Consider the following 27,509-nt stretch of genomic DNA (forward strand, 5'->3'; position numbering starts at 1 on the left):
TGAGACAGAGCTAATCTCCTGGAAGCCAGATGGTTTTGAGTTTCCACTGCTCTGAGGTTAAAACATGTCTGAAAATTTTAGACATTTGTGGTCAGCAGCAGAGACAGAAGGAAGTGAGCAGTGTGTCTTCATTTTTGGGTCGGCTGTCCCTTCAGAGAGCAGGCAAACAGGAAGAGAGAAAGTGCATGGTCTTCCTGCTAGGAATGCTGGAACATGAGTGAAAGGGGCTTGAGCAGACACCTAATAATCAAGCAGGTGCTCATGATCAATGCAGAAGATGAGAAGCCCTCACTAGAGGCTGCTATCTGCTGGCCTCCTGGGTCACGAGAACAGGACACTACATGTCTGATGCTGTATACACATCTGCACCATTAAGTCTTCAGGACCCATGTTACAAACAAAGTGGTAAGGTAGATGACTTCAGGCTCATGGTCACAGAGAGACTCTAACTTTGATCCTCAGGATTCTTTGCTCTGGGAGAAGAGACTGGAGGCAGACAGTGACACCATGAAACACACATGTCACCACTGCCATCTTCCCCGTCCCCATGATTCCCCATTTCAAATGGTCAGTAGATAAAAAGTTAGTCTTACGTAAAATTCTTCAGTTGCTTCTGCAGGTTCAGGAAGTAGAGACGCCTTTGCTGGCAATTTGAGTTCATAAGTCATTATACTCCACCTGATGGGAGAAAAGCCTATAGTCTAAAACTTAAATCTTTAAGTTAAAACTTTAAATCTTAATAAACTATTCCCATGTCGCATGCATACATACATACATACATACATACATACATACATTTATGGTATATAGTTTTATTCTATCTTAAACAGAGGATGGGACAGAGACAAAGTATGATAACCCCATAAAACACTGGATTCATAGTTTATGATTTCCACATTGTACCATTTTTCTCTCCAGTTAGAGACATTCAAACACTCCAAAACCAGACCACAGCAGGAAATGCTGGTCACCATATGTCTTACTACTCGAGATGCAATGCAACCTAGCCGTTTCTTCTCTCTTCCATTTTCTAAATAAGGCTCATTGTAAAGTACTAACTAGGTTATACGTTATGCATGAGCTGCAACCCAGAATTCTAAAGAAATAATGTCCTAGAGTAAATAAATGTCTATTACCTATGAAAAGAAAACATTTCTCATTTAGCAACTGCTCCTGGCAAAAAGATATGAGTGTGTGTGTGTGTGTGTGTATAAGTAAATGTGTGTGAATATGTGTGTATGTGTACATGATATGAATGTGTCTATGTGTGTGTGCATGTGTACATGTGTACATGTGAGTGTATGTGCATGCCTATGCAAGTGTATGTGTGAGTGTGTATATATGTGATGAAAATGAGGTAAACACTCCTTAATTTAAGAAAGAGTAATTTAAACATGAGATGAAAAGAAATTATTTGTAGAAATAATACTTAATTTAAGAAAACTTATCCCAATTATCACTAAGTAATTACGATACATTACTAAGTAGTAATTCCAAATGTTGGATCATTTGAAAAAGCAATTGACTTGGGATAATTCCAGATCAATATTTAAAACAATTTCCAAATTTGGAGAGAATGATGGGGGCAGGATATTATTATAGTCTAACAAGATGAGAGAGGAGAATTTCTTATAGATAAAAAGCATTATAAAAGCAATATTACAACACATACAAGAACTTTATAAAAAGCACACACAACCAATGATCTAAACTTCAGGCAAATCCTAAACTCAGGAAATAGATCTTAGTGTATCATTCAGATTAATGAGAGTAAGTCTTCACATAAAAACCCAAACTTCTAGAAACTTCCCCAATAGGCATATACTATTTAGACTATGTGAACTCAACAGTTTCTGTAGCTACTGTTCAACTCTCCACACTGACTGGCTCCATAGCTACAGCAGCTGCTGTGAAAGCAGAAGACAAGAGTTCAGGTCTGCAGAGCCCACAACAGTGCCTGGAGGACTGCTATAGTTCCAAAGGAAGAAGACAGAGTAACCATCTCAGCCGGCTCAGGGTTTAAATGGAAGACCCTGCCTCAATGAATAAGAAAGACCAATCAAGGATGATCCCAACAAGCTCAGACCTCTACAAACACGTACAAACACACATGAACACACACACACACACACACACACAGAGAGAGAGAGAGAGAGAGAGAGAGAGAAAGAGAGAGAGAGAGAGAGAGAGAGAGAGAGAGAGAGAGCACCAAAAAGGGGAAAACATTACAAATATAACTGTATCTATGTAATTTCCCATCCATCAAGTGACAGATATATATGCTGACCATCTCAAAGCAAAAGAACGGCAGGGTCTAGATCCACAGAGTCAACAGGCTTCCCAGTGAGGCACATAAGCTAGCAAAAGAAATTAGAGATCGCACAAATACTCAAGTAAGAGAAAACTGCAACCAGAAACATAAAAGCCAAGTTTCTGGGGTTGGGAATTAACTCAGTGATAAGAGGGCCAATTGCCTAGCAAGTACAAGGCCCTGGATGCAGTCCTCAGCTCTGAGAGGAAAACCAAAAATATAAAATAACAAGACCAAAACCAAACAAAAACAAAACAATGTAGCAACCTTCTTATAGCTGAACTACTTCTCTAGTCAGAAGACAAGAAGCAGGAAAGGATTCCACGTAAAACGTAGCCTCCCTTGCTGCATCATCTCCCCCTCCTCCCAACAGAGAATTCCCAGGGAACAGGAGAGTGGCTACAAGAGAGAGCCCAGGTGAACATTAGCACTGGCTACAAGTTAGTCAGGACTTCCCTGGTGCCTGTGTGCTGTGAGGGAGAGACCGAATCCAGACTGGGAATCTCAGCCTGGTCCCTGTTAAAACACCAGGGCTACGGCTTGGTGGCTACATGACTTTGATAGGTGTTGGGGATAGAGAGAGGAGGAGGTTAGCTCATCTGGGGAACTGTAGTGGTGGCAATACAAAATGAGTACCACAGAATGTCGGGCAAACAGTTGGAGTTCTTTCTACTCCTACTGTCTCCAGAAGCCCGTGTCTGATCTTTGTAAAATAGTCATAATGACGCTGTTATGAACCAAGTCACAGTGTAGCTATAAAGATCAGGGAAATATTGAAAAGCATAAATAACACAAACTATCAAATTGATTTTTCATCCCTGTTTTATGGGCCTAGGATCACCTATCTTTCACAAACAGTAAAGTCACATACACACACAAATGATTCTAATAAAGACCCTCACCCTTTTCTCTGCTGTTTTTGGCACACCAGTGGATGTTGAGGATTTTAACTATTGGGGTGCTATTTCTCAACTGGCCACTTGGGGGAGTGAATTTCTAGAAAGCATTTCCTAGGCCACATCAGGACAGCCCTTTAAATCTGTCTCAAAAAAAGAAGCATTTAAACTACTGTGTTGAGGCTGGTAGGATGGCTCACGAGTAAAGGTGCTTGCCACTAAGCCTGAGGGCCTGAATTAGAACCCCAAGGACCATATATACATATACATATACATATACATATACATATACATATACATATACATATACATATATATATATATATATGCCGTAGCAAATACTCTGTATTGTTTGGGAAGCAAAGCACTAAAGCACTGAACCAATTTAGGGAATTACTTTCAGGTGTGTTCTCCCCACCCTCAAAGCTAATTTTATTTCACTCAAAACCTTCCTTCCTTTCTGCTTTACTAAGGTAAAAAAACCACCAAATACTATGTGTTTACGATCTACAACTGGTGTTTTAATGTACATAAATCCCACAAAGTAACCATGACACCTGAGCTAGTTAACTTATGCATCATCAATTTCTTTTCCTTGCTGTTTCTGTATATAGAAAGTGTGTGTGTGCGTGTGTGTGTGTTTGTGTGTGTGTGTGTGTGTGTGTGTGTATGAATGCTTGTGTATGCATGTTCAAGTGTGCATGTGCCACAGCCTGGGTGTAGACGGAGATCTGGGGACAATTTGGTGTGTTGGTCCTCATTTTCCACCTTGTCTGTGACTGGATCTCCTTGTTTGCAGCTTATATGACAGGAGAGCTAGCCTGGGAACTTCTGGGAACTCTCCTGCTCCCTCCTCCCGTTTTGCCAGAAGGAGCACTATATTACAGAAATGCTGCTGCGCTCAGCTCTGAATGGGCTCTGGAGAACCAAATTCAGGTTTGCACAGCAGGTGTGCCGAGCCACTCCCCCAGCTCCACCCCTTTTTATTTTCCCTCCCATCTATCCTTTTTGCCTGCCTTCCTTCCTTCCTTCCCTCCTTCCTTCCCTCCTTCCTTCCTCCCTTCCTCCCTCTCTCCCTCCCTCCCTCCCTTTCTTTCTTCCTTCCTTCCTTTCTTTTTAACCTTGGGGATTCTGAGTCTACTGGCAGCCCAGATTATAAAGCACTATGGCCCTACTAAATGAGTGTCCCCATCATGCCATTTTAGATACATACACGCTAAGGTTCTGCCATCAGGTCTATTTTTTAATACGTTGTCAGCAGATGAATCAAGCATTCCGTTACATCGTGACGGACAAGGTTACCACACTGAGGTTAGCGCTCATCTGAGGATAATTATATTTTTGACTGGTGGCTCCCTGATGCAATTTTGTTTTCAGGAAGAGTTCCACAGATGGCTAATCCTATCAAAGTTGTTTTGATTCATGCGAGCTCGAGTCTGGAATGATACTTTGATATTTGACTTGTACTCTTGGGGGTGAGGTAATTATGGCTTACTGAATCCTGTTGTTCTCTTAACCCAAATTCTAAATGCCTTTGCCACAAGCAGTTATGCTACAAACACTGTGATCTCTGTTTTATACATGGCCTTTCAAAATGGGGTTGGGGGTGAGGAGAGGGGAGGGGAGGGAATCGAGGACAATGTAAACAGTGACAGGTCCTTCATCTTTACAAGTGTTCTTAATAATCTCCTCTGTCTCTGAGACAGGATTTATATACTCTCTGTCTTGTCTGCCTCTCCATCTCCCTCTCCATCTCCCTCTCCCTCTCCCCCTCCCTCTCCCCCTCCCTCCCTCCCTATCTCTACCTCTCTCCCTTTCTCTTTTTCTCCCCACTCCCCTCTCAGCCAGGGCAAGCATTTTTCTACCATTGAGCTACATCCCCAGCCTGAGCAGGACTCCCTTATCTTTTTACCATCTAATTATTGGGGGAATTAGCTCAGGAGGAGCCTCTCCCGCAAACTGAAAAGTGACAATGCTTTTCTTAGGTCTTCTGAAACCACAAGCTGACAGGTCTCATTGGTCCATTATCAGAAGCTCCAGTTCCAAAGTTAACTATTAGCTTTCTGACTTAAACAGTGATTAAAAGTAGTTGGTATCCCCAGGCATGGTGGTGCACTTCTATAATACTGGCACTCAGAGACAATAAGACAAGAGATCTCAAGTTTGAGGTCAATCTAAGTTACATAGAGAAACCTATCCCCAAAACACAACAAAGCGAAAATTAGTAACTATACAGTCATTTACATTTAAATAAGCAATTCTCTGGAACCATTTCTTCAGGCTTTTGCCATCCATCCATCCATCATCCTTCCATCCATCCATCATCCATCCATCCATCCATCCATCCATCCATCATCCTTCCATCTAGCCACTCACTCAAATTCATCTTTTATTGAGTGTGTGCTTTGTGCAAATTCTATTCAGGATCTCAAAGATTAGTGAACAAGATCAGGAAGTTTGGACTTACAGTTACTAAAATTGAAAAGATCAAATAATCTCAGGTTGCCATTTTCAGAAGGAAAACTTCTTTTACCTGTCCAACATTTTGGTACTGGCTCGTTCCAGCTTCTCCAGTATCTGAGGAAGTTGGGTGTCGTCGTCATACGAACCTCCCCAGCCAAGAACGCGAGCAAGATCATTGCCTGTACCCAAAGGGAGCACCCCAAGCTGGCACTGCAAAAGAATGCAACAGTGACACCTTCGGGAAACTTGAAGAACAAGGGTTCAAGGCTAGCTTAAACTACATCCAGTGCATACTTGCCTGTTTATTCAAGTTCAGTTTATCAATCTCTGACAAAACCCAGCCTACACTTCCATCTCCTCCACAGACAAGAATTCGAAAGTTGTCAAACTTTTGGAATAATCTCAAGCTGAAAGTAAAACATTCATTTTCAGTGTTAAGTACATAAAAGACACTTTCTCCAGTTACTGTTCATTTTATATCCACTTCTAGTTTTCATATTAAATATGAGAGTTTGTATGTAAAAAGTAACTTGAGTGCCATAGTTAACTCAAGAAAACTTTTGAATAGAAAAGCTATGCGCAGAAACGGGGATAGATTAGAAGAAAGGGGGAATGAAAACCAAGAAGAGCAAAAGTGGAACAGAGCCAGGAACAAGAACTGAAGGCCAAACAGGCAGTGGCATGTGGCTTTTCCATTACAGGAAACGTCACTTTCCGAGGTCTTACAAGAGCATCTCTCAAGTGTGGGGAACACTGGGCTCCTCCTAAAGACACCTGCCAGCCCTCACCAATGCCTGGCTCTCAGCATCCTCCCCTCCTCCCAGTCACAGACCTTCTTCCTTTGACTTGTGTCTCCCTCTATGTCATTCTGTCCATGCCCCACTGACCCTTAGTAAACCTTAGGTCCTGCGCCAACAACCTCGAGAAGTCACACAAGGAGAAAGGCTGAGAGAATGTACATACTCCATCACACACAGGCACTGAAAGGGGGTGGAGCACCCTACGGCAAATCCCCCACAATAAAAGTGTCAGGCAGTTCGTATTCCTTTTTAGACTTAAAGTTATACAGCATCAGAGAACGGTCAAAGGACAGTCAACAAAAGTCCCTTAGCATTTATCTGAAGTCAGCCCAACATCCTTCAGAGCTAAAGTACTAGACAGATTTCCCACTTTGGTTAAGTCATGCACTGTGTGTGTATGGATGTAAATCTGAGTTAGTTTTCCATGATAATTTTCTGACATTAGTTTGTGTTTTACATCTATGCAAGTTTATAAGATACACTTAAAATACTTTTATATACATTTTAGAACTAGAAAGTTATACTAACGTGTTTGGAATCGATCTAAGGAAGTTGAGTAACACCAGAAATTTTGTGTTAAAGTCTCTAATTAAGGATCACATCTTTAATCCCAGCACTCAGGAGAGAGAGAGAGGCAAGCTAGCCCCCTGTAAGTTCCAGGCTAGCCTAGTTCTCACAGACTTCAACCAGGGCCTCACAGTCCTGTCTCACAAAACAAACACCAGCAACAACAGATAACGAGAAAATAAAGCTGGAGACATAGCTTAATGACGAGGGCTTGCCCAAGATGCAATCACCAGCACCATTCAAAAAGAACAATACTAAATCAAAAGTCAAAAAAAGCTCAAAAGTAGGAAGGCATGAGACCAACAAAGATGTCTAAATGAAAAATGTAATTTTTCTAGGCTTGGTTGTTTGGTTTGATTTTTGGAGACAGAGTTTCTCTGTATAGCCCTAACAGTCTGTGGACTACAAATGGAGAGCTTCACCTGCCTCTGCCTCCCAAGTCCTGGGATTAAAGTTGTGTGGCACCACCACCTGGCTTGGAAATTAGTTTTCATGAGCAGAAGAGCCAGGCACATCTCATGCTTAGAACTGTATTTTACTCAAGTAGGATTTATCATAAGTGAATTACCCTAAATAAGGCCCTCCGTTCATTAAATCAAACACCTGAGCCGGGTTGAGCAACTGTTTAAAGCGGCGGAGGAACTTTACTCCCTGGTTATCTCCACTCTTAGAGTTGACAAACACCAAGAGAGGGCTGACACAGAACGAAAAGGTTGCTCGACAGAAACCTGCAAAACAAGCCCGGGACAAGATTAATGTGCACTTCTTCTCTCTTAAATTATTAACAGGCATTCAGAAAAAGGAAGAGAAATGGGTAAGAACTAAAAACCTTCCTTACTGCTGGTACAGCACTATCATCTAGTCCCCCAGTTGAACTGTTTAGTATTTGCATCCTAGCAATATAAAACTCAGGACATACTTTACAGTGAAAAACCACACCAGAGACAATAAGAACCTCAGTCAGTCATGGAGTATTTGAAATGGGCCACCAACCTTACCAATCTTCATAAGAAAAGAAAAGCAAAGCTAGCCTATGTTGTCAAATGATTCATGCCCATACTCAGTATTTTACAATATTCTATTTGCTCTTTGTAGAGGTCTGAGAAAATACTTTAAAATGTATAATAAATGAAAGATATTGGGGGTGAGGAGAGCTGACAAGAATACATCCCCTGAGCTTTACATCCATATGGCCAGCTGTTAAACGTCGGTGCGTGAAGCACAGCAGGAGACTAACACAACACATTGCAGAAGCCATTTGTAATGTGGCTTCTGGAGAAGGAAGCGATGAACCTCCCATTCTAAAACGAGCGATGTCAGAGAGTCTCCTCAGCACTTACAGTTAAGCCTCGCCAGATTCTAGAAAGAGCAAATGCATCTAGAGGAATACAGATTCCTGCAATGAAATTACAGAAGAGCAAATCTTAATAGTAGCCCATGTTAATGGGCAGTTTCAACTATAGTGAGAGAACACACACAAATTAACCTTTCAGGCGTTCAGTACAAACTGACGATCTTCCTTCATTCGTTGGGATGTAAGTCTTGTGCTCTGGCCAATGCGTTAATGGGTGCACTACAGCTTTCATTTCAAAGTATTCATTTGGGCTGGAGATGTAGCTCAGTGGTTGGACACATGCTTAGCTCTTCAGGATCTGGGGTTTTATCCCCAGCATCACAAGAATCAGTTAATTAGTTAAATAATCAATTATATCTCCCAGCATTTATAAAAACCGACCAGAATAGCCAATTACAGTTTATCGTAGGAAATTAAATCAACATTAAATATGCCAGAAATATACATACTTACACTACTGCTACGTACCATCAGAATCTGTGCTATTTAGTGCGATCGGAGGTATGATGGATACTTTACACTGGCCTAGTGGACACACAGGATGGTACAAGTCTTTGCAGGAAGTGTGTACCTGACAACAAACAAACAAACCTTCAAGAACTGTAAAAACAACAAACCAATGTGCTATAAATGACACCTACAGACTTATTTGTTCAGGATCAATACTGTCACAAAATGTTCAGTGTTTAGGAAACCGCTAAAAGTGCATTTACCATCCTGGGCTCACACTGTATGTGAGAGACTCTGCCCAGAGCAGTCTACTCCTGTGCTTATCCAAAGTAAGTGCTATGTAGTGAATGCATGCCTAATGAAGGAAAACAGGAAGAGATGAGGAATGGCAAGAAGGGAGATCGGAGGAGGGAGAAAGGGAGGGTGGGGAGAGAAGAAAGAGGAAGGATGGAGGCACAATATCTCAGCGTCATGGTCACCAAACTTAATAATAATAAATAAAATCTGCCACATGCAAGTTCTTTCTGCAGTGATCCTACAACCTCCTAGTCTAATTTACCTCAGCTTACGTATGTGTGTATGCTGATATAAGCACACACATGACTAGTTCCTCAGCTAGACCACTGCCCTGCAAGGCAGAGGAGAGAAGCAGAAGACTCAAGCCAACTCAAGACATTCTGAGTGAGAAAACACAGGATTATCTCACCATGGAAGAGCCTAGCTGCTCAGAATAGTTAGGAGTGTGTTCACCTACAGAGCCTTTTCAACACATCAGCTAGTCAAGCAGAGATTCCACAGACACTTATTTAATATGGCCTTATCTAATTGGTCCTTTAAGAAATATATGCATTGACTAAGCCAAACCTTTCAGGAGGATAACTACAATTTAATGAAGATTTTTATTCTCCTGATGACCTATTTGGGGACAATTCTCAACTACGAAATAATAACTAACAAAAAGAAAATGTTTTCTAGAAAAAATTAACATGCACAGATAGTTCTGAGGGTGTCTCGTCTTGTTTTCCAAGACAGGATTTCTCTGTGTGGCCCTGACTGTCCTCGAACTCGCTCTGTAGATCAGGCTGGCACCAAACTCTGATATCCACCTGTCTCTGCCTCCTGAGTGCTGAGATTAAACCATTGCATGGCCAGATAGTTACAAAATTAAAAATGTGTGAGAATCGTGGAGCAGCACAGAAAGAGAGCTGCACAACACTGCCTGGGGAAAGCAGGGCTAACGCGCACAGACACTGTTCGTTACAGAACATGTTGAACCACCAGGGTGGTAGAGCTTCAGGCTTTGATTGGGTTCTCTTGTACTTTGTTGGCTCTTTAGATGACAGAAGGAAGCACTGGGTATCCTCATGTACAATGTCCTCATCCAAACGTAAATAGCAAACATACCATCAATGACAGAGTGTAGGAAGTATTAGCTCAAAAAAGCTGTCCCAGGGAATGGTGAGAGAGGCCAGTATGTGTAACTAACACAGGAGAGTGCAGAAATAATTAGGCAAGAGTTAAGTTTGCCAGGGAAGAATGGGGAAAGAAAGACATTTCAGAATGCCACCATGCGTCACCTGTACTAGCAATGCCATTCTATACTATTTTTCTAGATGCAGGATTACTCTTAGGTACAGTCTCCCTAACTTAGACTGTTAAGTACTGCTTTTTTTTGCCTTTTTAAGATTCTATTTATTTATTTTATGTATATGACGAGTACACTGTAGCTGTCTTCAGACACACCGGAAGAGGGTGTTGGATCCCATTACAGATGGCTGTGAGCCACCATGTGGTTGCTGGGAATTGAACTCAGGACCTTTCGATGAACAGTCAGTGCTCTTAACCGCTGAGCCATCTCTCCAGCTCCCTGCTAAGTACTGCTTAAAACTACTGAATATGTGAAAGTAAGCACATAGACACTGCAGATGAAAACATCCTGCACAAAGCCTCTCTGAAATAGTTCATCACATATCTATGTGCTTTCAAAAGGTTAGAACTGAACAGCTAAGCCCCAGAGGTGAGAAGCAGCAATAAATGTACAGCTGACAGAGGCAGCAGGAATCTGGAGGTGCACTGAGTCCCCAAAGGAAACAAGTGAAAACAAAGATTTTAAGAAGTAGGTTGAACCAGAAACTGGAGGGTCGGGGAGTGGTTGAGAGCACCAGTGTTCAGTTCCCAGCATAGGCAAGGGGACTTAGAACCTCCCCTAACTCCACTTTCAGGGAATCTGGTGCCTTCTTCTGGCCTTATGGGCACCGGGTGCACAAACACAATACACATACATACATCCGAGAAAAATAATGAAAATAATAAATCTGTGGGGTTTTTAAATGTTGTTTGTGTTTAATGTTGTAGTGTTCCTTAAAGGGAGTGGTTTTTAAGAAGGCTTTAGGAGTTAGTTCTACTGAGATGCGTAGACACCTGTTATAGTCTACACATTATAAAGTTGAGGTGGTTAGCTTTCTGTGAACTTGACACATGCTAGGGGCATCTTAGAAGAGAAAACCTCAATTGGGAAAATGTCTTCATAAGACTGGCCTGTACGCCAGCCCGTGGGGCCTTTTCCTGATTGTTGATTAATGTGGGGAGGTCCAGCCACAGTCGGAGGTGTCACTCCTGGGCTGGTGGTCCTGGATTGTGTAAGAAAACAGGCTAAGCAAGCCATAGTGAGCAGGCCAGTAAGCAGCTCTTCTCTGTGGGAATCTGCTTCAGTTCCCACCTCCAGGTTCCCTGGCTTCCATCCGTGCGTGATGGACCATGACAAGCAATGGAAGCCAAATGAACCCTTTCCCCCACTTTCACTACGGCCATGGCGTCTTTATCACAGCAACAGAAGCCTACCAAAGACAAAATGAAATAAAAAAGAAAGCAACACACATGCGGTTTCTAAGACAGAAGGATGGAACAGGCCACAGGACCAGGACAAAGAGAGTCATGCTAGATCTAAAAGCGGACAGACACACAGGCCACCTACCAGACTAAAATGCTGTAGCACTTAGGAGTCAATCTCATTAATTATACAGTCAGAACCACATCCTTTGTGCTTTCTGCTGATCTGCCTGACACTTAACAAAAGCATGGGTTTTACACATTTAAAGTGTGTGTGTGGGGGGGGGGAGGGGTGTGGTTAACTTCCAAATTTAAAAGACCTTAAGATTCAAAACATTGCTGCCTGCCTCGAGCTGTCTGCACATGGCACGCAGATGCCCCCCAGCTGTCTGCACACGGCACACAGCCCCCTCCCCAGTTGTCTGCACACCGCACACCGCACACAGCTGCCTCCTCACACCGGCTGTCCTCACTCAGTCAGAAACCCTGTTCTCACATCTGACAGAAAGGAAAACTATTCCTTGGTTCATACGCAAATTTAAAAATATTTATTTATATAGCAGACATATAACGTCAATCGCAGCAGTGCATAACCTACTTAGTTTGGCCTTGTGGCAGAGGACCGACCCAGGGCTGTAGCAAAATGACATTTCGGATATCAACGATAACCTAATGGTACCTTGGAAAAGGGTTTTCTGAGGGCACTATGTGACTTAAGTTGGGGGGGGGGGATTGGGGGGTAATTAGAACACACACAGGTACACACACACACACACACACACAAACACTGCCATGCTGGAGGGAATACACTTCAAATACTTGAATGAGTACCATTATGTCACAAAGGGATGTGTGTGCAACCAGGGTCTGCTCTACCAGAAAGAATTTGCTTTGCCTCTCGATCACACAGATGAGCCAGTTAGGGAAGGATGCTAATTTAAAAGTACAGACAAACTCTCACCCTTACCATTGTCTTACACCAAAGGCATCTCCAATCTTGCAGGCGAAGAACACTGCCACATGTTTTGTCACAGACTGCACACTTGGCACTCACAGGCAAGTTGCCTTCGAGCCACTGGTGAGGCATGGCAACCTGTGGACAGGAAGAAGGAGTGGTCAGAGCAAAGCCAGAGGAGGAAGGCATCCTTACTCTGAAAACGATGAGGAATAGTTTCTTACTCTACAGACTCAATCATGTGTGTCCAGAGAGTCCTTCACTCATTTTATTCTCATTTATGGACCATCTAGCCTTCCCGAATCCTGACGGTACACATAAAAATGACAAAGGCTCACTTCCGCAGAAATCTAGCTGAGGAGAAAGGCTTACAGTACAGTGATCTCCAAAGGTTTCACATGCAGGCTTGAAGGGGGCACTGCTGAGAGGAAGACCCAGAATTTGCAGAATGAGCATCTCAGTCAAGCACTGAAGACCACTGAGTTTCTCAGAGAAAGATCTTTCACAGCTGCAACATCTACACATGCCTAAGCCTTGCTTAGAACAGATTCCCCTACAAGCAGAAAACTGAGGAATGCTATGAAACAACTAATTAAAAATCAAAGCTCACAATCAACTAGCACTTGCAATGTAACCCAAATAACTCATATTCCCACTTAACTCTCTTTGTCATTATGCTCTGGTATGAGCAGACTTGAGAGAAGTTGCTGGGGGCGGGGACGGGGGTGGGGACGGGGGCGGGGCGGAGCCTCAGCTTACACCATCCTCGTCCTCTATGATGTCCTTCCCGATGGAGGCTAGCGTGGTCCATTTGCAGTTGTTTGTTGCCCTCACTGCACATCTTTTGTGAGCCTTGAACTTACACACTAAAAAGATAATAATCATAATCATAAAAAGTTAAGGGTTTTCAAGTGAAGGAAGTCACAGCATGGCGTTTTTAAAAAGGGAGACGAAAGAGGCAAGTTTCTTTTTAAAGGTTTAAGAACCAGAAGTAGTAACTGAAATCTTAAAATGTAATGTCTTTGTATTTATGAGGCAGTTATAATATAATAGATTGCTGCTAGAAAGAGAAATTAAATAAACACAAAAGAATTAGTTCTTCAGAAGAAAAAAGCACAGACGTGTGCACACAACCAAATTTATCCAGTAACCAGAGTGCCTGCAAAACTCCCACTCCTCACTCTACTTGTAGAGTCTCCTGTTTGCATGTGTTTAATCTGAGAAAATTCACTGAAGTAAATATTCTGACATTTTCCTTGCTGTGTGTATATATTACTAGTTTGAAACTGGCATGAGGGAAAGATGATCTAGAGGGGTTTAAAAGTGCAAGAACAATAAGAAAACAATCAGACAGCTTGGGAAACGGTCACAAAGACAGCACAGTAGTAAGTTGGAGCTGGGCCTGTGCCTTATCCCTTTAATCCCAGCACTCAGGAGCTAGAGGCAGGTGGATGTCTACGTATTCAAAGCCAACCTGAAGTATGAGTTACATGCAAGAACATAGAAGATGATAAAAATTATATAATACCTTCATTACTTCAAAAGATTGTCATTAAAAATGAAACAGGTTGGTGGCCTAGTCCCTGGGAGCTCTGAGGGGAGCTCTGAGGGGTCAGGTTTGTTGATATTGTTGTTCTTCCTATGGGGTTGCAATCCCCTTCAGCTCCTTCCGTCCTTCCCCTAACTCTTCCATTGAGGTCCCCTGGCTCAGTCTAATGGTTGGCTGTGAGGATGTAGGAGGGGGAGCACCCAAGGGGAGGGGGCGGGAGGTGGAAAGCTCATAGAGGAGTGACATGGAAGGGGACAATATTTGAAATATAAATAATGTAATTAATAAAAAATGGAAAATATGCAACAGCTCATTTAAAACAAGCATATAGTTTTGTAACAGTAAAGTGCTTTGTGCAATGGGGCCTTGAGACTCACAACCCTGAATAACAAGTAATGACAAGTCTGACAGTTGTTATGGTCACCTAGAAATGCAAGAGTTGTTATGGTCACCTAGAAATGCAAGGGACTCTTCTGCACCTATATTTTGTGAGGTGGCAACTGAGTTAATCTAGAGAGGGCTGGAAAACATTACAAAAACCACAAATACTGTGGTAAAATTATGGTTCTTATTTCCAATATTTCTTTACCACACTGAATCTTCCTAAATATTAAACAGCAGTTAAGTATCCATATTTATATATTTGACATTATTGTTTTTTTTTAAGTTACCACTTAAGCATGTTTTGTCCGGATACTATTTAAATATCTGTGAAGGATAATTACTCCCTGGGATTATAACATTCTCAATTAAATTAGGAGATTATGAAATGTATTGTTTTAATTTTTGACTTCTTTTTACATGCATTAAGCCCAGTCACAGTCTGACCTGGCAGCAGAGGAAGAGGGTGCGACCACAGAACTCAGCCTCCAGCCTCTCTGTGGCGTCAGTAAACAGCTGACAAGGGAAAGTTCAGATTTTGTCATTTGGAATCAATTAGGAGTGGAATTCTATCATTACTTTAACTTAAACACTAATTGTTGTGTGTGGTCAGAGTTACTCACTGCATTTGAGAAGCAACTGGTACTAGTCCTATACACAATCCAAAAAAATAGTACCCAGCATCCTCCATTCTTCCCCACTGACAAAGTCATGAGCTTTCCCTTGGTGGCTACTTGGCATGCTTGCATTTGGTCCTCACAGTTCCTAAATTAATAACTCACACATTTTATAACTAAAACTTCTAACAGGAAAAAAAGGAAACAAAGAAAGCCAACGCTGGCCCGGGCCTTATTTTTAGAGAACAGTAAGAACTTTAACATGATGCCACGAGGATGGGATGAAGGACAGTGCTTGCCTAACGAACACGAAGCTCTGGGCTCCATCCCCAGGGCTGTACACAAAAGAAAAGGAAATTACAAGATGACATCCATTTAAATGAACCATAAGTGAAGGAAAATATTTCCAATAATGCAATATAAATGACCATTAGGAATTCTGCAGAAGCGTATACACTGATCTCCACAGTCATTTAAGAACAAAGATAACTAGAATGTTCCAAGCTCAAGGAGGATTTTAGACAGGTAGTTAGTGCCTTCAAGAGAACATGGAATTTTGATGTTGAGCAAGAGTATTTCCCAAAATCAGCCCCAAGTGTATAGAGTCCAACACTGAACTAGAACAAAACTTAAACCTTGACTTAAACACGTCTCCCAGGCCTCGCCCCCACCCAGCTGCTTCTTTCACGATCCTACAGAGCCCGTGATGAGGTATCTGTGGCGCGTCAGCCATTGGTAGAACACAAATGCAGAACGCTACAGTACCTTCGCAGGACAGGCCGTGGGAGGTAACTCCAGAGAGGCTCTCTCTGCACACGTTACAGAAGGTGGGCCGGGCGTGGGAGCAGGCGTACCAGTTATGCATCCCTGAGAAATGTTCCACATTGAACTGGGCCACCTAGAAAGACAATGTTCAGGCAGAGTTGGCAAACAGGACAGCAAGGCTATAGACTCATGACCGTTTGCAATTGTGCACGCTACCAAACTTTCAACTCATTACCCTGAACACCAGAGCACTTTAAGGAAAAACAAAATCTGCTTTAAACCGGTTCTAATGAGCTTGCGAATACTAATTTCTGCACAGACTAGGTTTAGCTCTTTGGCTATTCTTACGGATGCCTGTGCTCTAAGGATAGGAAACAAGTAGATGGTACATTACCTCATAGGGTTCTCTGCTCTGCACTGACTTCAGAGAGCTGATCCAGTCCTCCATCTCTTTCCTGTTCTCAGCACATAGCATCAGCCTTCTGAACGGAGTGATTATCTGAAAGGGACAGTTCAATCTAATGATCATAAATAACCAACCAGAGGGGTTTTAAAATCCCGGCCTCTTACAAGACAGTTCCATTCTCTACTGAGTCTTTATGCCCTTGATGAAGAAAAGAGAAACCGCTGTAACACAGATGAGTTTTGTTCTGTGTGATCTCTAGGAAAGGATGGCACTAGGAAGTCTTTGCTGGTCTCGGAAGCTGTTGCTACTCATCGGGCTTCTTAGCCCCTTCTAAAGAGGACTCCCACAAATGAAAAAGCATTCTTACTGCACGGATTGTATCTTGTATCTTGAAATCTGGTTTTAAATATGCTTTGAAGTAATTTGAAATGTACCATCGGTTTCAATATGGAAAAGTTTTAAATTGAAAATGAAATTATTAAATTTTATAACTAACAGTATAGTACTACCTCCTATGTGATTCAGACGCGTATGAAGGCTTATCCCTCTCACTGTGCAGAAATTTATATTGCTACTCTTTAGACAGAGCACACCAGAAGACTTAGCATAAACATCCTTTTGTTTAGCTTGAAGAAAAAAAATAATTGTGACTTCATTTTTTGTGACACTGGAAAAAAAGCAAATTAATTGCATTAAGGACCTTAAAGCAGGTGGAATGGAAAAATTCAACTGTTCTAGCACCAGAGGCATTTGAAAATAAGATTCTGACATTCTGCTTATAAATATAGTATCATGCACACTGCCTTGAGGTTACTGAGACCTTAGCACTCACTGCAAGGAAGGGACAATTTATGTACTTGAGGTACAAGAGCAAGAAAATCATTTTCAAATAATATGTTAGAGATGTATTTGTACAGCAAATATAAAAATTCCCCAAATCCAACCATTTGATCAACTAATAAACATTAACGTTTTACTATATACACAGCAGATACCATGAGCAATAATTACAAAGACTACAAATCTATAAGAAAAATGAAAGGGGACCATTCCCTAACGTGCAAAATAGGAGACTGAGCCACCACTGATCTAAGCAAGTCTACAGTCGCAAGCAAGAGACGTGAGCCCGTCTCAGCCACTCACCAGTCATGGTCTCCTCACTTGTTATTAGACTACACCGTCTTCCTGAAGCCCAGAAGCTCGTACTACTTCTGACAGGCATGTGCACTTAAATAGAGCAGCGCCCGGCCACGTGGCACCCGGGCACCGACCGCTCTGCTCTGCATCTTTGTTAATTGCACATGAAATCGAAGAGAGCCTTGCTTTCGAGTTTCCTTGTTTTAGACGACCTTCTTTGGGTAAAGCTTATTAGCAGTTGCTCACTTCTCTTCCTGAATAAATAGTTAATGCAAAGAGCAATGCCTCCCTCATTACTGGGGAGCCAAATGGATGCTTTATTGCTTCAAAATGTTTTTCTAGGGCAGTTCATCAAATGTGGCAGAGAGGTACCATTAAATCATAATATACTCCTGGCTCTGGAGGCTGGCACAGCATCCAAAAGCCTCCACGTTTCCCTGGCTCACTGATGTTATCTGAGTAAGTACTGCTTCTAGCCTTTATTTGACTTTAGTTACGTGTTAGCGCTCGTTTTAGGTGTCACCTCATGCTTTGATTTTGCTCTCTGTGGAATTCTGGGCAACCCATAGTGACCGACAGTCAAAGCTAAAGACCTTTTAAAGCCACCATGAATGTAAAAGGCAGGAGAACAGAAGGCAGGCACGACCTCTAAATGTTCTTAGAGATCTTAGAACTAGACAGATGCTTCAGTTCTAGAGGATTCCAGCAAGGCTGCATAGCTCAATCATGGGCATACCTTACATGCTAATGAAGTTAAGAATACATGCTTGCAACTTCCACTTTTCGATCAAGACTTTATAAGATGGCTAGCTCTGTGGCTGTGGTACTAAAAAGCCCTCGCTGTCTGAGCTAAGTCAAGCTTGGCTCAGCCGGGAAACAGGAAGCTTCCAAGCCTGGCTTTTTCCCTCTAGGCTCATCCCTTAGTCAGCTTCCATCCACTATGTTTCCTCCCCACTGACCGTATGGGAAAGAAGTCTACAGCCATAGGGCTGACCCACAGGCCCTGGTTATTTTCCATTTCCCCAGCCCCACTTCTCACCAAATTTTGCAAGGGAAAAGTGTGAGGGAGGACAAATTCAGAAAAGTACGTGCTTCTTAGCTGAAAATATATCTGACTCAGACTTCATGATGATCACAGGCAGCCCAGACCTAATGAGAGGCCAGAACTCCTTCCACACATTAGGGGAGATAGGGCTCTCTTCTGACATCTGTTGGGGCAATTCTGGGGAGTTTCTGGAACCAGAGGCTATGCTACCATCCTCAAAGGATCTGAAGCTTACCCATCCTAGAGTGTCCCCCATTCTCTATCTGTAATTCTCTCTTCCTGTCACCCCAATATGCACTCACTGATTGCATGCACATTTGAACTAGTGTTCCTGCAACTATGGTAGTCCCCAAGACACACACACACACACACCACATATGCTCATCAATCATTTACTAAGTATCTACAGGGAGCCAAAGCAGGTTTGTCAGAAGAGTTTGTATGGGAGGAAAGGAAACCATGGGTTTACTTGTCTGGAAAACTGTGTGGTACCAAGCAGTGGCATCTAATTTGGTTTTTTAAATGGTGCCTAGGACAGTAGACAAAATCCTCTTTAGTTGGCATGGTTAACGGAGAGTTACTGGTTAACGGAGAGTTACTGGTTAACGGTGAGTTACTGGCAAAACGATCAATCCAACCACACCATTACTCACTTCTAAGACTCAAGAATATCCCAGCCTGGCTGGGGAGGGAGACTCTTTAATCCCAGAAATTGGGAAAGCTGTGGCAGAAAAAAAAATGTTTCGAATTTGTGTGGCCTCCCCGGATAAGATAGTAAGTTCCCTATCAAGCTGGGCTACACAGTGAGACAAAACAGAACAAAAACAAATAACAAAACAAAAACCAGTCTGATAAAGTATTAAATATAAAATCCTATGAAACTATAACACCATGGTACACAAGCTAAAAACCCAAACCAAAACCCAGATACATAGTCAACTACTACCAAGAGATTATAGACCAGTTGAATTCTTCTTGTTCATCTGTAGTTTTTAAAGCAAATATACAGTACCTCTGTAATAAAAACCATTTAATATTTTTACTGGCAGATGGAAGTTTGAAATATAAAAATGTGCATGAAGGTTTAGATGGGGAGAGAGATGGGGAGCAGGAAGGATGAGGAGGCCAGAGAGAGAGAACCAATCCCAGGGATGCTGGCAGAGCCCTGTGGAAGTCCACTGTTTTATAAGCTTCCTAAACAGTTCCACTAGAGTTATTCTCTATGGGGGATAATGGTCCTATCAGAAGCTAAAGGTTGTCAAAAAAAAACCCAAAACCAACTGTCAGATGTGGAGTACCTGCCTTCCAGTTGTTAGCCAACTGTGTTCCAGAGGATAGAGGACCCTGCCCCCCCCCAATACACACACACACACTCCTCTCTCTCTCCTCTCTCTCTCTCTCTCTCTCTCTCTCTCTCTCTCTCTCTCTCTCTCTCTCTCTCTCTCTCTCTCTGTTACTATCATTGTTCTTGGTTGACCACAAGAACTCCATGTTAAGTCCCTATTGCTGAAGACAAACTATACACTTTCGTCACAGCACATGAAGAAATCAAGTTGGTTCTGATCAGAAATCATCCTGTTAGCTAGCTTTCATAGCACTGGAAAGTGTGATACTGGGGGCCTGGAGTGGCATGGGAAGATCAACAATCTTACCCAGCTGTGACTGGGGTAAAGTAAAATACCGATTGGTGTGGCAAGATATATCCATAGGTGCCAAGGCAGCCCAAATGTTATAGAGGTAGCCTACCACTTTATGACTGTCTTTAAAGCACACTCCATAGGAGGAGACGCATGCAGGTGCTGTACACCTAGCCAAGAATCCATGGCTGGAGAGTTGATAGGCCCCTGGGGTGAACCTACCACTGTTAGTCTGCTAAATGGATACAATGTCAAACTGTCCTCTAAAATCAGTCTCTCAAACCCTACATTAGTGCAGACCTCAGACCTCATCACAAGTTTCCTTTCAGCAATGGACTGTGGTTGATGCAGAAAGCCACAACTGTTCCAAGTAGAGAGAATAAACGTCTGTGGAAGGCTCGGCTACAAATATCATTCTCTATATCCCTCCCGTCCCCACCACCCCACCCCACAGAGGTCGCTACACACAAAGACTCAGGGGGAAGAGGAAAGATGTGAAAGCCAGTGGCTGGGAGGACTGAAGCAGTGTCTTCAGATGTAACACAGTGACTGTACTCATGTGCTCACGGAAGCTCCGGTTCCCTGCAGGAGGCTGGAACAAGATGAAGCCAGTGGACAGTACAGCATGGTGCAAGGAGGCTTCCCTCGAGTTCTCACACCTAACTAATGAGATTCGGGAGAAGGGAGTCAGTTTTCCTCAAGTGTGTGACCCCTACTAGGTCAACCACACTGCAGTGGTTGGATCAAGACTCATAAGTAAATGAGCAGCACAGACTGGACTCAGTGGGAAAAGGAAGAAAAGAGGAAGAGGAAGAAGAGGAGGAGGAGGAGGAGGAGGAGGAGGAGGAGGAGGAGGAGGAGGAGGAGGAAGAGGGGGAAGGGAGGCAGAGACAATGACAACAAAAAGTTGGGAGGGTGCAGAGAGGTAGGAGGTATACCTGGGAGAAACTGGGGAGAAAGATGGGAGATGAATTTGATCAAAATACATTCTATGAAATTTTAAATAATAAAATTTATGTTTTCAAAGGAATGTTTAAATGTATGTTGGACCTAAGTACCTAAGTAAGATCCCTCAAACTCTTCTATATCTCAGAATCACCTGGCTTGCTTCTCAAATCTCAATTTATAAGCTACGATTCTCCCATCCAATGAAGGTACAGGTAGGTACCAATTCTTAAAACAACAAAACAAACAAGCAAACAAAAAAATCCAGGTGATTCAAAAGTAGAGACAAGTTTGAGGACCATTGTGTACAGGTAATTTTCATTCTATACAACAATGTTTGAGCTCCCAGAGAAAAGAAGTTTCTAAGGAGAAGCGAATCAGAGGGAACTGTCTGGAGTCATGGCAACCATGCCTGAATCACATCAGCATCTTCTTTTGTGTCTGGGGCTGTAATCATGCTTCTGAGACTCACTCTTTCTGCTGCTAACTAGAGACAGAGCAGTAACTCAGTGATGGTCGGGTTCATTTGATCAGACAATCCAGGTCAGGCTTAGCTAACGGCTAACTATCTCTTACCAGGGACAGAGACCTGCACTGTCACTTACAGATTTCATACCTATTATTTCTTGTACTTGTTGTCCAAGATGAAAGTCACAAGAGTTCTAATAAAAAAATGGATGTTTCTACCAACAAAACTCACTGCCTAGTTAACAAACACCATCAGAATTTTATGACAATAACCTACTGACATATTTGTACCTCCCTGGACAAAGGAAAAAACCAACATATTAAGGATGTGGGGAGATTCTCCTAATTCAGGACACCCAACCTTACCTAAAGCAACAGTGGTGATTGAATAAAGCTTGCAAAAAAAAAAGGGGGGGCTTCAGAGTTCCTCTCCAGCTGAGATGATTTTAGTACGCCATTGTTACTATCGATCTTAGTTATGCTATAGAAGACAGACAGCTTTAACTCAGATATCTGGCTCTGAGATAGAGGAAATTCTCTGACATTCTCCGGTCATCATGTGTCCAACAACCTTTTTTCTTAAGAAATCTTATTTCTGACCTAACATTCTAACTGACTGCATCCACTCTGTTCAGGACTAGCTGGGTTTTAGTCTGGAACTACCTTACTACAAAACAAGCTCACATGGGGTGAGAGCTCTTTCCTGGGGAGTAGGACAAGCAGGAGCTGAACTTGGGCTATAACTTGGCTGTCTACATTTACTCTGATTTGACTAATCGGAACCAGTGATAGTGTGCCTTCTAACACTAGCTTCAATATCCTTATAGTTGTCAACTGCTCGGTCTTAATATATTTCTTCCATCGTCCCTTATGAAGTCTAGATGCAGTTCTTTAATTATGTATGTTGCTTTTTTTCTCATTCTTTTTTTATGGAGTGCAATAATTCACTTTGACAACTTAAATGTGCCAAACTACAATGTGATCATGTATCTTACGTGACTATTTTAGGAGCAGAGACGCTCCCACCTTTCAGTGTAGACTGGGGACCCTCACTACCCAAGCACATAGACACGCAAAAGTACAGGTGCACACCTTCACCAAAACATACCCAGCCCAGCCCCAGCATAGCTCTCAGAAGCATCTTCCTGAGAGGTATGAGAGGAGGTGATGATAATTTTAGGTGTGATTTTGGATGTACTCTGACACAACTGCCCAGACGATTTTGTCACTCATCAGGTTATCAACCATGAAAGGTCATTTAAGTGTCTGACTTTCCAGTGTCAGGTCCCAATTATGTCAAAAAGGTATTTTTAACCCTTGTAGGGTTTGGTCCCTCTTTTGGCATCCTTCTGACCCCAAACCACATTACTCCCATGTGCTTGCATCATTACTCCTTTTGGGGTCACAATTCCGAAATAGCTTTCCATGTATAACACCTGACATAATATATGGGATCATGATTTCTAATATTTCGTTTGGTTGTCCTATATAGACTCTATACTACTGTGTTGTTTAAAATAGATTGAAATCTACCAGAATGTTATAGGTAGAAATAAAAACAGCTAAAGTCCCTGTTTTCAACCTGGCCAATTCATGAATTTCCATTAATACTGGGGATTTGCATTTTGTGAATCTTACACTGAGTTTCCAAGTGGTCTGGTTTGAGGGTTAGTATTTCTCCTCAGTGATCATCCCACTGTTGGAGCCCCATCTGTTTTCTCAGCTGCCAATTATTTACTCGCTTTCTTTTGAGGTATTCATAGATTTAACATATATCTTCTTCAAGGTTGCTTACATTTTAATGGAAGAAATGGCATTACACTGTAGCACAGCACACAGTGGAACTGAACAGTGACATAAGGTCACAGTGAGTTCATTCGGGGCACTCTGACCACAGAAAGTGCCTGAGTACTTTCAACTGACAGTAAAATTTAAGTGAGCAGAATTTCAGGGTAAGAATAGGCCTTGTGGTGCTGGAGTCACAGCTCAGTAAGAGCACTTCTTGCTCTTCCGTCGAACCTGGATTCAATTCCTAGCACCCACAGGATGGCTCACAACCACCTGTTACTCCAGCTCCAGGGGTTCCAGAATCCTCTCCTGGCCTCTGTTAGCACATGGTGCTGTTAGCGTATGGTGCACAGACATACACACATACAAAATATGATAAACAAAAAAAAACATTTTTAAAAAAGAAGACACATGCCAGGTGGTGGTGGTGCACACCCTTAATCCCAGTACTTGGTTGGGAGGCAGAAATAGATGGATTTCTGTGAGTTTGAAGCCAGCCTGGTCTACACAGTGAGTTCCAGTACAGCCAGGGCTACACAGAGAAACTTGGTCATGAAAAAAAAATAGTAACAAAAAGAAGGCATACTTATCAAATTGATGTGATGTACACATACTCGTTTTATCTGTGTGAACAGTACAGAATCTCCTCTGAGTGATCAAGGAGAAAAAGAAGTTCCATGAAGTTCTGAAACACAAATTTCACCATATCCAAGAAGGAGTGGGATGATTTATAAAAACACTGTAGATATCATTGATAAAATTAAGCCTGATACACACACACACACACACACACACACACACACACACACACACTTCATTACTAATCTGCTGATAGAATACTAAGAAATGTTCTATTTAGGCAGCACACTGTATGAACAGGACTCTAGATCACTCCCTGTGGAATGTCTGCAACGATCCACCAAAGTGCACCAAAGGCACACACACATTTTTTTTTCTGCCACAGCCTTCCCAATTTCTGGGATTAAAGAGTCTTCCTCCCCAGCCAGGCTGGGATATTCTTGAGTCCTCCTATGCTCTTGCTTCTCACTGGTCAGTCACTTTGACTGAACTGATTACTAAAATAACAACTTACAAATCTATGGTGGGGGTGGGGAAAATCCTGTCTCGGAGACTGGTAAAACAGAAGTCAAAAGTCAAAACAGCCCCCACAGGTACTGAGAATAAGGGGCAGGCTTGTTATGAACACAAGGAAGCCTGTGTCATGCCTGCTGATTTATCTGCATGAAGAACTTATGTACCTTCTGAATGTAATGTTTGTTTCAACAATCAAACAACAAATCTAGTAATTTCCTATACACAGCAACACGGATGTGGGAGAATTCTGTAGCAGCATCAAATCAAACACTACTCCCTGGTGACAAGGACCAAGGAAGACAAAAGTACAAGTACTGGAGAGTAACACTCAAAGTAAGTACTGATGGAAACTTTCAAAGCACAGATGCAATTATTCTAGGTCAATAAATAACAAGGGACTATCCTTGCCAAGAGTATGCCTCTCTCCTTCTCCATAGGCATATCTGAACTCCTGCCCTGGACAGAAGGCACCGCCTCACTGATCCCCCATTGTCTCATACATTAAGTATGAGCTAATTGTATACATCATACTGACTTTAAAAATAGACACTAAGTGACCTGTCCACAATTTGTTATTTCTTACGTAGACATTAAAAACAGCAACAGTAGTGTTATAGAAGGAAAATGAAGCGATTTGCTATTGCTTCACTACGCAATGGTAAACTGTACAGTTGCATTGGGTTCCCTTTGTGGCTTCTGCTCAAGCAGTGTTTGCCATGAAAGCTGGACACAAGAGCAGCAGCCTCACTCTGTAATCGTAGGGATGTCTACTGAAGAGTGCGAGGTTAGGTCCAATGAGGTCAGACGTGCCTCTTCACCTCAAATAAGACAGAGAAAGAGAATGGATGGAACAACAGACGAAATGAAGAACAAGGGATGGGCGGAGACAAGGGGCAGCCACCACAAAGTCATCCTATGTTTGCCTAGGTTTTAAATTTGTCCCCTTTCAAAGGCTAATCTCCAACATTAACTTTATACACATGGCAAGAGAGATCCTCAAATAAAGCACTTCCTCCATCAGACTGGCCTGTGTCTACATCTGTGAAGCATTTTCTTGATGACTGACTGATGCAGGAGGGTCCACCCAACTGTAGGCTGCTACTATCCCTAGGCCGGTGGGCCTAGGCTATATAAGACAGGCTGCTGAACGCGAGCCTTTGAAGTGAGCCAGTCAGCAGCGTTGCTCTACGATTCCATCCTCTGTTCTGTGTGCCCACCATAACTGTCCTCAGTGCTCAACTGTGACCTGGAAGTAACTATAAGCCAAATAAGCTTTCCTCCCCAGCATGCATTTGGTCATGGAGTTTATCACATCAACAGAAAGCACACTGAGCAAGCACCAAAATATTTTGAACCTCAACCTAAACTCTTTAAGGGGTAAGATGAGAGACTTGAGTGTCTCAGTCTCCTTACAAACACTAATATCCTAAGCAATGCTTGGCCCTCAACTCTAACAACCCCCAGACCAAGTGTCTGGACTCCTACCTCCTTCCAAGACCAAACTGACTTTACAGACATGTCGTCTTCTTTTTTGGTGTAAGTGAATGTCCACAGAAGCTAGCGAACTAAGGCTTTTGAGCACTGGCTGTAGTGGAAAGGGGGTATTGACTGATAATAGCTATCAAACTCAGCCTCCATAATTCATGAACGTCAGAGGCTTTTCTTAAGAGAAAGTCAGCTTGTCTTCCTTCACAAATTACAAATTCTTCTTCAAGCTAGGGGTGTCTCTCAGGAGCCCAGTGTGTTTAGTCTGAAGCCTTCAGTTTAACCCCTCAGCATCCCCAAAACACAACAAAACTGAACTCACCCCTATTTCAAGACTAAGGAATCATGGCAGTATCGCTTCCCATGCTAATTTAACTTCCATCTACACCTAGAGCTAGTTTTCTAACTGCCTTAATGTATAACAAATGCTAGTGTCAACTTTTTCCCTGAAAAAAAAAATACATATGGACTTAGTGCTCTCTCACTACCGGTATATATTCCCTCATATCCTCCTCTCTCTTTTCCCCTCCCCCTAGTATTTCCAAAAAAACTTTCAAGTACTAAAAGCTAATTTTTTATTTAAACTTTAAAACTAGCATAAACCTAAAATTTCCTTCAACAGTGGGAAGGGCATGAGAAGACCCAAGTTGGGATGCAGACAGGCTGCTGTGTCTGGAACATTCCGTTAGGTTCTCGGCATATGCTAGAAAGGAAGAAGATCTTAGTGTCAGCGTTAATAGCATGGGGCAGAGCTGCAAGTTTAACTAGTGTTAGCGTGGAGGACTTTACACGTCTGGACACTAGGAGTTGCTATGTGCGGGTTAATTGCACCAGGCCTGGAGTATATCCTCACTGTACTAGCATAATTGAGAAAGTAGTAATCTCTGTTTTCCTTGCAGGACTCCAAAGCTCTGAACAAAGGTTTAGAAGTTACAGAAGGGCCATGGATTGGGTTTGAACTAAACTCTTCCTAGCTTCGTAGCCATCAGATACAGAAGACTGGGGAAGACTGTGCTGATCAGCCTGGAAGCACAGGCAAGTCGTACACACCACTCACTTTTTCTTATTCAGGAATAACAAATGTGGGGTACTGGGGAGACTATTCAATTGGTAAAGTGTCGGCCTTGCAAGTCGGAGGACCTGAGTTTTATTCTCCAGATCCCAAAGCCAGGCATGGTGCTGTGCACTTATAACTCCAGACCTGTAAGGTGGAAACAGGCAAATTCCCCAGACTGTCTGGCCAGGCAGCACAACACACCTGCTAACTTCCAGGTTAGTGAGAGACTGTTTCAAAAGACAACCTGGTATGTACAACCTGAGGAATGACAGCCAATCATGTCCTCTGATGTACACACATGCATGCACATGTGTGCGTGCACACACACACACGCGCAAGCACACACACGCACACATCACATAGACACATGTACCATGCAAAATAACTGCAGCTGCTATGCCACAGCATCTCAACCCTACAGATATATGTGTGCTCTTTAAAGATGAATGATAAAAAACATAAGAAAGCCTCTGGCAAAAATTAACCATAACGATCATAATCACAGCTTC

General features: G+C 42.5%; 1 protein-coding gene across 3 annotated transcripts in view; it reads right to left on the bottom strand.

Annotated features, from left to right (window-relative positions):
- Positions 1–27,509, bottom strand: part of Dgkh (diacylglycerol kinase eta) — a 154,602-nt gene that overhangs the window by 46,860 nt on the left and 80,233 nt on the right. For 2 of the 3 annotated variants that reach the window (XM_028752704.1, XM_028752703.1), the window contains exons 4-12: positions 16,332–16,436; positions 15,938–16,070; positions 13,385–13,491; positions 12,638–12,763; positions 8,860–8,962; positions 7,606–7,765; positions 5,969–6,077; positions 5,741–5,880; positions 594–678 (exon numbers count right to left, since the gene is read on the bottom strand). In XM_028752704.1, the coding sequence (XP_028608537.1) occupies positions 594–678; positions 5,741–5,880; positions 5,969–6,077; positions 7,606–7,765; positions 8,860–8,962; positions 12,638–12,763; positions 13,385–13,491; positions 15,938–16,070; positions 16,332–16,436 (1,068 nt within the window). Of the gene's footprint in view, positions 1–593; positions 679–5,740; positions 5,881–5,968; positions 6,078–7,605; positions 7,766–8,859; positions 8,963–12,637; positions 12,764–13,384; positions 13,492–15,937; positions 16,071–16,331; positions 16,437–27,509 lie in introns of those variants that run through there. The other variant, XM_028752705.1, reaches the window with a different exon arrangement.

Source organism: Grammomys surdaster, unplaced genomic scaffold, assembly GCF_004785775.1.
Source record: "Grammomys surdaster isolate TR1022 unplaced genomic scaffold, NIH_TR_1.0 125934, whole genome shotgun sequence".
Classification (NCBI taxonomy): domain Eukaryota; kingdom Metazoa; phylum Chordata; class Mammalia; order Rodentia; family Muridae; genus Grammomys; species Grammomys surdaster.